Genomic DNA, 15,479 nt, shown 5'->3' with positions numbered 1-15,479 from the left:
CCCTTTTTTTCTCTTCCTAGTAAAACTTAAAAATACCAGTGTAGATGATCATAGCTTTATGTTGATTTCCACCCTGACCTTTTCCATCCAGTCACCTTCTGTGTCTCAGGTCCACCTCGGTGATGCTTTGCATGTTTTAAAACACTTAACAGTGCATACTCCACGTGGTGCGGGAGTCTTGTTTCCTCCCATGAATTCTTGATACGTACTTAGCAATAGGACAGCTTGAATTTTTACTAATCTGGGCATTGTGCATACTTTTTGGGTAAAATATAATTTTAGAAATAAAAGTGTTACATTTTTCAGGCTAGAACTTGGTAAATATGAAACCAAGGTAGCGAATTACTGTATGTAATCTTTTTCCTCCAAAAAATAAGGTAACTGGTCTTAAACTTAGGTTAGCATTACAACTCTAATTTTAAAAGTTCCATTATTGGTAATACTTCCTAAACATAAGTGAAGTTTAAGGAGTGATAGTTCTTCATACTAGTCTTTATTTCTTTTAATAACTTTTAAATCTAATCTATTGAAAAAAAAAAATCTAGAAACCGAAGAAAACATCCTTTGATCAGGATTCAGATGTGGACATCTTCCCCTCAGACTTCCCTTCTGAGCCACCTTCTCTGCCACGAACCGGTCGGGCTAGGAAAGAAGTAAAATATTTTGCAGAGTCTGATGAAGAAGAAGATGATGTTGATTTTGCAATGTTTAATTAAGTGCCCAAAGAGCACAAACAAACATTTTTCAACAAATACCTTGTGTTGTCCTTTTGTCTTTTCTGTCTCAGACTTTTGTACATCTGGCTTATTTTAATGTGATGATGTAATTGATGATGGATTTTTATTATTGTGGTAGGCCTTTTAACATTTTGTTCTTACACATACAGTTTTATGCTCTTTTTTACTCATTGAAATGTCACGTACTGTCTGTCTGATTGGCTTGTAGAATTGTTATAGACTGCCGTGCATTAGCACAGATTTTAACTGTCATGGTTACAAACTACAGACCTGCTTTTTGAAATGAAATTTAAACATTAAAAATGGAACTGTGTTCTCTGTCTCTTTACTGAAGATTAAAGTGTAGTAAAGGCTCCCACACACCTTTAAAATAAATATATTTTATTCTTTGCCAGGAGACTCCATGGAAAAAGGTAAACAGTATATGAACATAGAAAGCATTGTTAAACAAACAATCTCGATGTACAAAAACAGAGCCAGTGAAAGTACATCACAGACTTGCTAGTATATAAAAAAAAAAAAAAATTCCACTAGTGCTTAAATGAGAACTAAGAAACTGACACTTGTATCTGTTAACCACTCTACCACAGCTTTCACTCTGCTTCATAGTGATTGAACAAGGTCAAAGGAGTCTGATTCCATGCCTGTGTCTTTGGGAGTTAATATTAGCCCCTTGGCATCAAGAAGGCTGGGAAAAAAAATCCCAATATCAGGCATGAATCAGGAAGGACACTAGAGTTACATGGTCCAGGTGGTAGACCAGCCTGCTAATTATCCCATGAAATTTCCCTAATGGCTTGTGAACAGGTAAACAAAAACTTAACACTGAAAAGTGTTTCTGCCTTGGAGGCTATCATTACTGTAAATTTTTTTTTTTTTTTAAACTGTGTAGTTATGTCATTAAACAAGTAATAAACCACTTTTAATTTAAAGTGACATTAACAATTGAACAAATGACATTTGATTAACTGAACTGGCAGTTACAATGATACAGAATTCTCTTCTGCTAGTGCAGGGAATTTGTATACTTTTACTGGGCAACATGAAATAAAAGATGCAGTTTGAGAGCATCAGAAAGAGCAAAGACAAGCTTCCATACTAACTAAATTAGAATATCTTCAGTCTTATCTTGTCATACTGTACAATAGTCCTGTTTCCTTACCTTGATGTCTTGACTATTCCATGAAAGCAAGACAGTTACCTTTTTGAACGTAGGTGGACATGTACAGTAGTCTGTTTCATAACCTTGGTGTCATGGTTATTTTGAGTATGCAAGACAAAAGGAAAGCACCAAACATACAGTATAGAAAGAACAGAGCCATACTTCTGTATGTACAAAGTCTTCAGAAACTTAACCAGGGGTAAATCATTTTGACTGGGTCTTTGCCATGCAATCTTGAGTGTTCAAAGAGGAAAATAGAAGCTTTTAACTAGTTTCTGGTTGCATGAAATGGCTGATTTTTTTAGAATTTGAAAAGTTTGTATTTCTAGGTAAGTTACACAGTGAGGAGTATATATATTGATACATACGAAAACTTCTTGGTCCTTCTTGAGTTTTAATATATTTTCAGTCCAACAACTAAGCAGCAGTGAAAATGTTTTTTCTTGCATTTTAAATCCTGGAACTGAAGGTACTGGGGAATGTTTGAAGTAGCTAGAAAATGTCTTATTGCACAAGTGGTGACTGACTGACCCCACTGTTTTCCACTGAGCTGGGTGAGATGCTAGGACTGTGCTCTGCTGTGTTCCCACTTGAACTTGGGGTCAAGGGTTCGTGTCCTTCAGAATTCTCCAGCATTTCTTGAATGAGAGGTGGCATTGATCCAGGAATTTCCATTTTCAAGGTAATTACACGTTCTGCACCTTTTCAAAAGAGATAATGGAAATCTGGTTAAGATAAGGAGTTAAGCTATGACAGATAACCAGGGACCAATTTTCATATATTTTAACAGAGGTGTTTCCTAAGACTGTCACTTAGGAATTATGAAATGTTACTATCAGGTGGCTTTTTGTTGAAAAGGATCCATGGATTACTATCACACTCATAAATACAAAGATGTATTTGGAATGGGAATTGCATCCACCAAAAATCATGTTCGTTTGTTCTGAAGTTAGAATCAGATTGGGTTCTCGGCCAGCTCAGACTCACAGTATGTTGATAAGAGAGGGTCTTTTTATGATCTGCTAGAACTTTATTCGTCTTTTATGCAAGCAGTAACTGATACAATTGCTCCTTTTGATAACAGAAAATTATGCAAACAATGCCTCCCAGAGACCATCCATATTTTACACCATTAAAACATTTTTTACTTTATGGAAAAGCAGCAGAGATATGGTGACATTTAAACTTGATGTCTTCGTTTCAGGAAATATCAATTTACAAAGAGAAGTTCCTGATGAAAGAAGTGTATCTTGAAAAAGACAGGTTGATGCCAGTTACCCGCAAACAGAGGAACTGACAATGTGCGGTTATTATTAACAACTTGATTTAGCAGCACTCTGTCCAGTACAGTACCCACTAGGTAGCTAAATTTGTTAAATAAAATTAGAAAAACAGTGCCTCAGTTGCATAAGCCACACTTCAAGTGCTCGAGAACCTCTTGTGTCTAGTGGCTACTGAAATGAACAGTACAGATTATTTCTGTAATTGCAGTAAATTCTATTAGATATCACTAGTCATCTGTACAGAATGACAGTATTAAGTTTTAAACAGCCTCGTTTTTAAAAATCGAAGATACCATATTCACAACCACACTGGTATCTGCTGTTTACTTCTCTTAATCCCATGCAAGGATGAATTCAGAATGCTCATCGAGGAGACCTCTTAGAAGGAGCTCAGGAGTTAAGACTGCTTATCAAACAAGTTCCCTGTGCTTTTAAGCACTTTCTGAAATACAGAGTTTATTCCTTGGCTAGCAAACATCTTCAGAGACAGAGTAAGTAGTCTGATGGGGAAAGGAGAATGACAATAACCCATTTGGTACCAGGGATAGCTGCTGAGTTGTGTCTCTACATAGAAAAACCTTACTGTTAACATTCAACTGTGATATAGCTCTAGGCACCTCTCTAATTGCTTGAGTTGCTACATAAACAGAAAATCACTAGGCAAAGAATATTTATACCTCTTAGGAAGGCAAGAATTCCTTTGCTTAGAAGTGTGCAGAAGGAAATCTGCCTATATACAAAAGAGCAATGGCTAAAGTGATTGAGAGAAACTTAACAAAGGTTTAGACATTCAGGAAAAACCGGAGTCAAGGTTACATAAACCAGAGGTGTGTAGAAAGCTGGAATTAAATGTATGAACCTAGACAATTAGCCTGTTATAGTACATTCTCTTGAAAACAATGTTTTTCTTATCAGTCAAATTTTAAAGCTCTTAATCATTAAGATAGTTGAATAGGGTAAGATTTGAGGGGTTTTTGGGGGGATGGGGTGGGGGGGATACTATTTCTTTTGATTTCAATGAGAAATGAGTTCCAAAACTTAAAAAGCAGCCATTAAACATCCTGAATTGAATAAAGCGACACAACCTGGTAAGGCCCTCAAGTCCACTGTGTGGCTACAGTACTGAGAACACAAAGACATACCTTTAGCACTGATGCTACGGAGATCTGTGATTTTCATTAAGATCTTTGGAAACATGTGAGGCTTGCTGGGTCGTCTTTTTCTGATATAAATTTTTAGTGCTTCCAGCAATGGTTCTTGTAGTTTATCTACTTTTGTCGGTTCCTCAAGGTCCTGGCGGTCTACATACCAGGAATAAAGTATTAAATAAAATCAGGATTTATGCCCTTTTCCCCTCTTCCTTGTTTCCTTATTCCTACTGAGTTCATTAATTTGGTGATTCAGTTACATACACAAATTTGCAGACTTACGCAATTGCTTTAAGCAGTGATACTTGAAAAAAAAACCACTCCCCTTGGTAGTATAAACATTTTGATGGCTGGTTGCTTTTGTCCCAGGGAAAGAATTACCTCCTGTGACCAGAAGGTGTCACTACCGAACTGAATTAAAACCTTGAGCAGGATGGTTATTTTAGCACAAAGTAAATCGGCTCCTTAATTAAAGCCATTACTTTTTAACCACTTACGAGTCAGCCTCCTGTAGGCCAGTAGGGGTCACTACAGAGAAGAAAGCTAAATTTTATCCCAGTCCTCCAAGGGTTGGTGGGAGGGCCCAGCCAAATACTCGTATACCTACCCACTAAATAACAAACAGCACATACAAGTCCCTGGTCATCATTCAAATGTCCCCAGGCAATTCATTTTACAATAGTCTGATCCTACATTTAAGGAAAAAAAAAAAAAAAAAAAAAAAAACCCTGTGGCAATTGGAGTAATAGCTTTTTGGGATGTCGTTCTGAGCTGAAGGATCCCAAATACCATTAGTTAATTTGTAACAACATGAAAAAATACAATGAACCCAGGCATGTGTGCCTGGCTTTATTCACATCTTTTCCCATGTAAACAACTCCAAAAGGGAAATGAGGAATTTTTTCACGAATGGCAAGTATCAACTGTTCTTCATGGAATTTCATGAGGCTTTTCTACATAGTTGGTACCTCCACAGATTAAGCAGATGGCACTGAGAAGGCCTGTTTCTGTGTCATCCATTTCCAAAGGCAGGAGCTGGTTGGCAAAGGTGAACACAAGGTCAGTCAGAGGACCAAATCCAGCATTGTGCATCTGAGTTCGATTTAGGGTAAGGCCGTCTGAAAAAGTCATGGTGTCTTGTTCTGGGGTATACCTGGTGCAAATTCTAAGAATCTGGAAGGGGAAAAAAAAAATTGATGGATGTTCTAAGCCAGCCTGTCCTGAAATCATCAATCAAATTTAAGCAGGAAATAACATGAAGATTTCCAAGAAGCTCTTACATCACATGGGGCAGTCTGTCCCCCTTTCACATGTTGAATGTCTTCTTTAGCTCTTTCATTAAGAGACTACAGAAGTCAAAACCTAGGGGCTGAAGTGTTTTAGGAAATACTAAACAGGACCCAAGAAATTCTGAGAAATATCTTTTTAAAAGTAATTCATTATTTGATTCAAATAAACATTTACTGAGTACCTAAGTATGTCCCAGGCACTGTGCCAGGTGCTGGAGGTTTAAAAAAAAAAAAAAAAGATGAATAAGATTCTATTTTTTAAGAGCTTACGGTGTACAATAAATGACAATATCATTTATTAAATGCATAGTATATATCAAGTTTTGTACATACCTATATTCAATCTTTCAAACAGCTTGGTAAAATGAATATTATTCTTATTTTACAAATGAAGGACTTAAGATGTGCCCAATGTCACATAGTTAACATGTAACTGAATCTGACTCAAACCCAAGTTAGGCTGACTCTCCCATGATGCCTCTGATCGCATAGTTACACAGACAGCTACAATACAAGGCACGTGAGTGAAACCAGCAAGGTGTTAGGGAGTTCAGAAGAAGGAAAGCTCAGAAATAGGCAAGAGGAAATCAAGGGCAGATCCATAAAGAGGTGGCATTTCAACCGAACCCTAAAGTGTTGACAGGATTTCTACAGGCAAAAAGCCTGAGTCACTCCGCCAGAGTCTCCCAGTCCCACCCAGTGTATGCTTGACACATAACCCTGTTGGCCCCCTGGGGTGCCAGCTACTAAGGAGACTCCTGCTCACTGCCCTATGCCTCTAAGCCTCACTCAGAGCAAAACAAACTGAAAATGCCTTGCTTCTGTCGATACTCAATCCGGGCTCAGGTTTCCACTGCCCTATGAAGCCTAAACGCTGGTGAGGAGCTCTGTGCATTCCAGAGCACTTCGCCACCCAGAACCACATTTCTGCACCAGCAGTAAAAGGTGTCTGCTGACCAGGTTGCCATGCTTGACTTTTCCCTCTGAAAAAGTTTCAGAGCTGCTTGAAGCACAGAGAGAAGTAAATTGAAAGTGAACAACTCAGTAGGCTGAAGAAGTTGAGAGTTTTTCCCAGATACTGGCACTTAATTTGACTGGGTATAGCCCTGTGAATGTCCACCTCAGTATCAACCTACAGGAGGACAGATGTGATCGGAAAGGCCTGCTTTATTCCTGTTACATGGCCATGTGCAGAGACGAGTGGCCTCTGAGGAAGACACAGGACCCCCTACCTGGGAGGGAACTCCTTGTAGTAAAGCCTCTGCATCCTGCCCCTATTCCCATCAGGTCTCCTAAAACAAAACCTTCTGTCAAATCTCTCCTCTTGTCGGGGAAACACTGGGGGTTTGGGACCAGGACACTGCCCATGGGGAAGTCAGTCCCATCTGACTGGTGGTGGATCCACAGGAGCCTCACACCCAGTGGACCACATGAACCGCGATGGGACAGTTGCACTGCGATGGTCACGTGCTTTTGGGTTCTCTATATCTCCAAGAAGGCAGTGACCTAGGAGCCAGCCTTCTTCCTACACAGAGGACTCCAGCGTGTATACGGAGGAAGGCACCAGGACATCCGATAGAGTGAGGGTGCAGCGCCTCTGTTGGTATATTTTTTTAAAAGTCTGACTTCAGTGTGTTATTGGTTAAAACTCCAAGAGGAAAACTGTGAATGAGTAGCACTCTTCATCCCTAACATACAGTAAGAGCTAATGTTTTACTGATCACCTACCAGGTACCGTAACTAAACACTAGTGTATTATTTCTCCTATCAGCCCATTAGTTGTTACTATTTGCTGGGGAAACACATCTGAATAGCTTATGCTAGGTCACGTAAGCTAGTAGAATGATTGGATTTAGGCTATCTTTTTCTAGAACCTGTGCTTTTAACCACTGCTCCATAGCTGCCTCATTTTCTCTTCATGCCAATACTCAAACCTAGACACCTCTTTAAGGTTAGATCACCTTTAGCCCAGTATTGACTTTGATATCAGCCTTACTGGGCACTTCTGTGCAGCCCATAACTGCATAACTATTCACGGTGGCCTACCTGGTGTAGAGGGGTGCAGAGCTTGTGGCCTGGAAACAGAAACCTCATTTTATATTGGGAGGGGTGGTAGAGATATCTAAATCAGGACATGTCATCAAACTTCTTAACGCTCCTACTATATAATCAAGTGGCATCGTGAATTAGCAATTGACCGTTAATGTGAGTGGTTATCCAAACACTACCATGATCTCTCTTCATTGGATGGGTGGTTATTTTCACCTCCCAGATACTTCCCCAGAGGCCCTTCTGAGCTAGCCCAGCCATTTCCTCTGGGTTCCCAACTGGTTGACTTGTTTCACTTCACCTTGGTAACTGATGGGGTATGAAGCCATTCCCAATGTCAGAGCAGTAAGAAAACTCAGAAGTCATTGGGCATAAAGCCTCACATTTCCCCTGAAAGCCCTGGGAGATCAAGTGTGCCCAAGATCACACAAGCAACAGTGCTAGAGCCTAGAATACAGGTCTTCCAATCCCTAGCCTGATGTTCCTTCAACTACCTGGAGAAACATGAGGAAATACTGCCTCTGCAGGGAGTTATCAAGTGACAGTCAAAGTTAGCACTTTGGGAGGCCAAGGCGGATGGATCATCTGCAGTCAGGAGCTCGAGACCAGCCTGACCCACATGGTGAAACCTGTCTCTACCAAAAAGCACAAAAATTAGCCAGGCCTGGTGAAGCACACCGGTAGCCCCAGCTACTGGGGCGGCTGAGGTTGGAGAATCGCTTGCACTGGGAGGGGGAGGTTGCAGTGAGCTGGGATCACGCCACTGCGCTTCAGCCTTGGCGACAGAGTGAGACCCTGTCTCAACAACAACAATAACAACAACAACAACAACAAAGGTAGTATGCTCAATATTTATGGGCCCCAAATCCCCGGATACATTTCTAGTCTGGAATCAAATGGGTACTAAATAAGGCTTTGCAGCTGTAACGTGCTGCCAAGAAACGAATGCATGAGATCTGTCCCCTGCAAAAATGAAAGAATCCAGAGATTTGTCGGAAAGGAACAGAAGACCAGGATTTAGGACTTCGCAAATTGCCAATAACTCACTTAGAAATCCACATCCAAACTGCAGCCCTCAAATGTTTCTAACTATTCTATTCGAAAAGGTTTTCCTCCTCAAAAGTTAGAATGTATTTGGATTCTGATGAGGCATTTAAACCATGTTCTGTTGCCTCTCTTCCTAGAAAGTTCAAAGCCGAAACCAAGTACAATCGGTACCTCCAGAGAGGAACGCACGTGGCCTGAGGAGGAAGACTGCTCAATGTCTCCTTTTATCCGAGGAGCCTCCATTCCCTGCCCCGGCCCCAGCCTGAAACAGGATGGCCCCAGGTGAAACGGGCATCCTCCTCACTGCTTCCGGCTGCTTCTGTCTCTGGAGAGAACCCAAGTCGTTTCATTTTGTCACACTAAAATCAAATGCCAGTGGCAACCACCAAGTACTTCTCCAGGATTAAAACACTCTTTGTTTGAAAGGAAGGCATCTTATCTGGAAAGACCAGCATCCAGGCCCCACGAGATGGGTAAAAATAGCCTAGGCCAGGCTGTCTCACCAAAGCCGGGCCCTGTTGGACAACACAAAGCTCCAGTTGATGGTCAAACTTGATCCTCCTCAGGGCAAAAAGAACCTTCTTTTCTTGCCGTCAGCAAAGACAACTGTGCATGTCTCTACTGCTTCTGATGGGAGTGTAAGTTCTGTGTGTGTCTTGGGGTAGGCCTGCTTGATAATGGAACCCTGGAAGAATCTGATGATGCGGGACCCCAGAGGCAGAACCAGGGGCTTGTCCACCAAGCTGCCATTACCTCTCTTATGGTGGGGGCTTCTGAAGTGATCCCTTATTTCCATTCCTGCTTGAGTACTACGTGGTCAATCCACAGCAGCCAGAGCATGTTGTCCAAAATGTTCACCAGAGGAGAAAACTCCTCACATGACTTCTAGTCCCCTTCAGAATAGAATCCAGACTTCTTCCTGTGGCCTCAGTGGCCTCTCCCTACCTTGCCAACTTCAACTACTTCTCCTTTCCTTTGCTCATGAACTTCTGGCCATCTTGGTCTGCTTTGTGAAGCTTCAATGACGCACTGCTGAGGCAGTGTTTGCACTTGCTTTTCCCTCTGGCTTCAGTGCTTTTCCCTGATCTTCACATGGCTCACTTCTCAGAGTTCAGCTTGAATGTCACCTCCTCTAAAGCCTCAGTGAAAATGCTTTCTAAAACCCATGATTTTCTATCCCATCATGCTTTTGGTTTTTGGAATAAGAAATACCATTGTTTTAAAATTGAGGTATAACACGTGGTGGTTTAAAAATATGTGTGCAAATTCTTTGATACTACTCCCTTTAAGGGGTGGAGCTTAATTCCCCTCCCCTTGGGTGTGGCCTGGACTTAGCGATTTGCTTCTAACAAATAGAATATGGTGAAAGTGATGGTGTGTGACTTGTGAAACTAGGTCACAAAAAGCATTGTCACTTCCTTCTTGCTTGTTCTTTCTTGAATCTCTTGCTCTGGGGGAAGCTAGCTGACATTTCAAGAGGACAGTTATCCAGCCCCATGGACACGTCCACAGAGGAAGAAACTGAGTCCTCCCATCAATGACCAGCACTAAATTGTTAGACAAATGTGATGAGTGATTGTGGAGGCAGAGAGCTTCCAGCCTCTGGAATTCTTTAGATGACTGCAGCTCTGACTGGTGTCTTGATTGCTATTTCATGACAGATACTGAGCCAGAACCACTCAATGAAGTCAGTACCAGATTCCTGAACCACTGTGACTATGGGAGATAATAATGCTTATGTTTTAAGCTGCTAAGTTTTGTGGTATTTTGTTACACTGCAATAGATGATGAATATAGCATGCAAGCCTGGAGCTGTACACAAATCTCAAGAGTACAGCTTAAGGCATTTTCCCTAACCATATACCTGTGCAACTACCACCTAGATCACGATACGGGTATTTCCAGCACCTACCGGCTCCTTTGACTACTCCTAATCAAACCTCTTCCTCAAAAGTAACCATTATTTCGACCTCTATTCCTACAAGTTAGTTTTGCAAGTTCTTGAACTTCAGATCAATGGAATTATACAGAATATTCTCTTTTGTGTCTGATTTTATTTACTCAATATTATCTCTGTGCGATTCACCCACATGAGTGTACACAGCAATAGTTCATTCTTTTTCACTGCTGTGTAGTATTCCACGATGCAAACCACCACCCTGTTTCCTTTTCTTCATAGCAGTTGTCACGATCTGAGTTTCCTGGCCTATCTCCCTTCTAGAATATGAGCTCTGAGAATGAGACTGCTGTTTACACCTGTCTTGCTCTCTGCTGTGTCTTTAATGTCTAGAACAGTGTCCTCCACACAGCAGGTGGTTAATGAATATTTCCTGAATGAACAAACTGAATTCCTTCATCAGACTCTCTTCTATCTTGTAAACCTTGGAGGGAGGCATCAAGGGATTGCCCGGTTTTCAGGCAAAGGAGAAAGCTCAGGTTGTTCACCCATCTTGGTCACTCTACACTGATTGTGTTTGGCAACATGCGGGCAGATCCTGATCTGATTTGACAATCTATCCCCCCATGCCTGTGGGAATGTTTAAGTAGTGATACTAGTAACAACGTTTAAGTAGAGATACTAATAACAATGACACATGCAGCACACACAGTGCCTGTTGTGATGAGTTCATGGGAACAGAACGTTTTCCCCAATGGGACCTGTAGCCAGCCTGCCTTCACTGAGGAGAAAATACAGACGTTAGAAGCAGCAGGAGAGCCTTGTCACTGTCACCGTCTCTGTTTTGTAGACCAGCACTCTAGTAGCCATTGTTTTGCAATGTTGAGAGAAATAGATGGAATTATTTTAATAATCTAGTTTAACTTAAGATATCCAAATTATTTTTGTTTCAACATGTAATCAATACAAAAAATCATTGAGGAGATATTATACATGTTTAAATACTATGTCCTTAAAAGACAGTGTTTATTTTGCAATACACACTTCACACCAGGCACATTTCCAGGTGCTCATGAGCCACAACTGCCTTGCAGCTGCTGAACGTGACGGCGCAGCCCCAGGTGCTATTGCCTAGCTGCTCAGACACACCACTTCACAAGGGCAGCCTAGGCTTACTCAAGACTGACGATTACGGCTTATTTAGAGGAACACTCACCAGGCGCCAGGAACTAATTAACTCAATTCTTTAGTCCAGCAACCTAAGTGGGGAGGAGCTACTATTCTTCTTATTCAATTGGTGGGGAAACTGAGGCTCAGAGACGTAAGTTAGCTTCCCTAAGTTCACTCAGCTCCTACATGGCAGAGCTGGGATTTGAACCCAGGGAGTTGGACTGCAAAGCTCACCCTCTTAACCACTACACTGGCTACCCCACAGCAATTCCTGGTGCCTCATGCGGTAATCGTGCCACATCTACGGGTGGCTAAGCTGAGGCCAGGAGAGACCTAGGGCCTCCTCATGACGGCACAGATGCCCAGGCGCAATGCCGAAGCCTGAGCTCGGGCTGTGGGACTCCAAGGCCAGAGCTCGCTCCCCACCAGCCTGGGCTCTCGTCTCTACTGAGTCCCCAGGAAGGGGAGAGGGAGCGACAGGTTCACATGGGAACAGCCCTCCATGGCTATACAGCTGCATGGTCTCCAGGGCCTCAAGGAGCCACAAATCACATTTTGAAGTCACACAGGCCATCACTTTTGCGTCACCAGAAGCAAGGTGCCGCTGTGACTGGCATGGGAATATTTTCCTTGGGGGCAGTAAGGGCAGTGGGTGGGTGGCAGGACTCAGGAAGTCGTGTGTCTTGTAGGGAAAGACTTTAAATCTTGAAGCCTTAACAGATGTGACATTCCAAAGGCAGTATATATGCTGGAATTTGAATTTTGACTTTTAATTCATTTGCCCATTCATTCATTCACAACTATTCGCTAAATCCCCCTTTCGAGCCTGGAACTCCGCCACAGCGACCAACCCTAAGATGGTTCCTGCTCTCACTGAGACAAGAAACGGGGGAGAAGCTGCTGGGAAATGCACCTGTAATTACGCTGTGCCTTAAGAGCTTGGGACAGACCCGCGGTGTGAGGAAGGAATCGGGTGGCTGGTCGGGGAAGGCTTTTCTGAAGACATGGCATTTTGGCTGAGATGAGGAATAGGCCAGGAAGGATGTGAGGAGAAGAGGGTGGGCAATCTAGACAGAGGGAATGGGATGTAAAAAGGCTCTGGGTCAGGAAAGAGCTTGACTGAGGCTCGAGGCAGCGCCAGGAGGTGATATAGCCAAGAGAGGCGCCCTTGTGAGTTGGGCCAGATGGACACCTAGAATTTCCAGTCAAGCTCTTCAAGCCCGCCTGCCCTGCCCCCAGTTTTACCGCAGTGTTTACCTCCTTCACCCACCCTGCCCACCCGTCCTGGCTCCACACTGACCCTGCTCCCCTCAGCTTGCCCACGCTGTTGAATGTGGGCTCTGAGGGCAGCTCGCCTGTGTTCAACATCTGGCTCCACTGTTTACCAGCTGTGTGACCTGGGGAGAGTCGCTTCGCCTCTCTGAGCTTTCTCCCATGTTGACAAATACAACCAGTTGCGTTTCTGAAGTTCCAGCTCTGAGAAACACAGGCAATGGCTCTTCTACGAGGGCAACCCTGGCAGAGGCAAGATGGCCTGAGCCCCGGTCCAGGAAGGAAGGCCCCTCTCGCTTCTGCGGAGTGGCCTGGCTGCACCACCCACGCCTCACTGTGGCATATCAGCTTTCCCCATCATTTGCCCACGGGGGCTGCTATGAAAACCCTGTCTTCAGAATCACAAGTGGATCATTATCCCTCACTGTGTTCCCACAGGGTTTAATTTCATTGTAAAAAATACAGCTACTTAATGAATTCTCCACCACAGTCTTTAAACAAACCCTGGCAAAGCAAGTCATTTTCTCATCCGAAAATTGCTCAAGGTTTTCTACTTTGCAAAAGCGATTTTGCCCTCCTTTATCCAGAGGCTGGAAACTCTCTCGGGGGAGCTCTATGGGTTTTTGGCTTCCCCTTGGGCCTCAGCTGCCTCGCCTGCAAAATGCAGACAATAACAGGACCCCTGAGGGCGTAGTGCAACTTCGCAATAACACTCAGCGTAACTGAGGCCTGTGGGGTGCCACACACTGTTCCAAGCTCTACGTGCCACCTCATTGCATGCTTTCTAGAGCCTGAAAGGAAGCTGCTATTGCCATCTTCATCGTAAATATGAGGAAACTGAGGCTCAGAGAGGGAAGTAACTTTCCCAAGGTCACACAGCTAGTAAGCAGCAGAGCCGGAGTTTGAACCCAGGCATGCTAGTTTCAGAGCCCACATTCAACAGCTGGGCAAGCTGAAGGGGAGCAGGATCCGTGTGGAACCAGGATGGGGTGCAGTGGGGTGGGGTGGGGGGTGAGTGGAGGAGATAAATACTGTGGCAAAAGTAGGAGCAGGCCAGGCGGGGCTGGAGAGCTTGACCGGAGAGCTTGTAGAGTGCAACAGGACAGGGACTCTCCACTCTGCCATCACACATCCACGAAGTAAGTGCTCAGTAAATACGCGTGAGAATCATGACTTCAAGCGATATTGACGCAGTGCTGCATAACGAGACAGAGCGAACGTTTAAACCAAAAGTCAGACCGCGGTACACCTCTGCTCAAAACCCAGTGACTCTTTAGGAGACCGAGAAGGAGAATCTGTGCACGATCACAGGCCCCACTCTGGGATCGAAGGTCTCGTCCCCCCGGCTCACTCCCTTCTAAGCACACTCACTTCCTCCAACCTGCCGGGGCTTCCCCCGCCCCAGGGCCTTTGAACTCCACTCTCTCTAGGCTCCCCAGGACTCGCACACCCCTCCCATCAGGGTCTTCTCCTGGGCCTGGCTCTTTCTGGGAAACACTGGGAAATTCTGTTTCTTCATTCAGGTTTCTTCAAATGCCATCTGTGTCTGAGCTACGGAAACAAGCCCCAGCCCTCCCTCCCATCCCAGATTCTGCATCTGTCCTTCTTTGTTGCACGTAAGACGCTGTCTAATCCATGTATCTGCTTCCTTACTGTCTGTGTCCCCCCAGGAGAAGGTCGGCTCCGTGAGGGCTGGGGTTTCAGCTTGGTTCCCTCTGCTGCCTCCTCAGAGCCTAGAATAGTGCCTGGCACACAGTAGGTCATCAACAAATATTTGTGGAAGGAGGAAGAGAAGGAAGGGAGGGAGGGAAGAGGGGTGGAGGGAGAGAAGAGGCAGAGAAACCAAAGTGTGACCACCTCAAGGTTTATTTTTATGATTTTTATTTTAAGTTGAGAGAGACTTGATCCTAATTATTGCAGAGGAGAAGAGGCAGGTGAGAGGGGGTGGAAGAAAAGGCAAAAAGGAGACAAAGGAGATTGAACAAGAAGGAAACATGAGGGCAGAGCCAGGTGAAGGGGCCACTCCTGCTCCAGGGCTCCCTCACTTGCCTGAACACAGCCCTAGGATGCTACCAGCTCTTGAGTGAACATAAAAAAAAAAACCCATCTGCAGTGGTTATGAAGAGTCTGCCTATCTTAATAGAGACATTTTTGGCTACTTGGCTCCTGTGGGAAAACATGAAACTCAAAGCGTGGCCTCAGAATCTTTTGGCTCCAACCTCATGCAGGAAGCCCGGCTATGGGCTGCCCACCAAAGGGTCCCCACCGAGCAGAGGCGAGGATGGGAAATTCCCGTGGAAGGTGAGCAAGGGCAGGACAGGTGAGGCCTTCCATCCTCTGCCTGTATCATGAGGGCCCTCACCTCGTGATTCTGAATCGACCCTTCCCGGAGAGCCTCGACTGCGTGTCCCACAGCTGACCGCAT

At 43.9% G+C, this 15,479-nt stretch overlaps 2 protein-coding genes across 5 annotated transcripts in view; one reads left to right on the top strand and one right to left on the bottom strand.

The window, feature by feature from the left end:
* TOP2B (DNA topoisomerase II beta) overlaps positions 1-1,050 on the top strand; it is a 66,264-nt gene extending 65,214 nt beyond the window's left edge. For both annotated transcript variants that reach the window (XM_031662882.1, XM_031662881.1), the window contains exon 36: positions 546-1,050. In XM_031662882.1, the coding sequence (XP_031518742.1) occupies positions 546-716 (171 nt within the window). In that variant the 3' untranslated portion in view covers positions 717-1,050. The remainder of the gene's footprint in view (positions 1-545) is intronic.
* A 51-nt stretch (positions 1,051-1,101) lies between these two features.
* Positions 1,102-15,479, bottom strand: part of RARB (retinoic acid receptor beta) — a 771,255-nt gene continuing 756,877 nt past the window's right edge. For all 3 annotated transcript variants that reach the window (XM_017955965.2, XM_003895181.4, XM_009201805.3), the window contains 3 exons: positions 5,299-5,503; positions 4,325-4,483; positions 1,102-2,600 (listed from right to left, as the gene is read on the bottom strand). In XM_017955965.2, the coding sequence (XP_017811454.1) occupies positions 2,404-2,600; positions 4,325-4,483; positions 5,299-5,503 (561 nt within the window). In that variant the 3' untranslated portion in view covers positions 1,102-2,403. The remainder of the gene's footprint in view (positions 2,601-4,324; positions 4,484-5,298; positions 5,504-15,479) is intronic.

This window comes from Papio anubis, chromosome 2 (assembly GCF_008728515.1).
Source record: "Papio anubis isolate 15944 chromosome 2, Panubis1.0, whole genome shotgun sequence".
Classification (NCBI taxonomy): Eukaryota; Metazoa; Chordata; class Mammalia; order Primates; family Cercopithecidae; genus Papio; species Papio anubis.
This window is presented reverse-complemented; position numbering and strand designations above follow the sequence as displayed.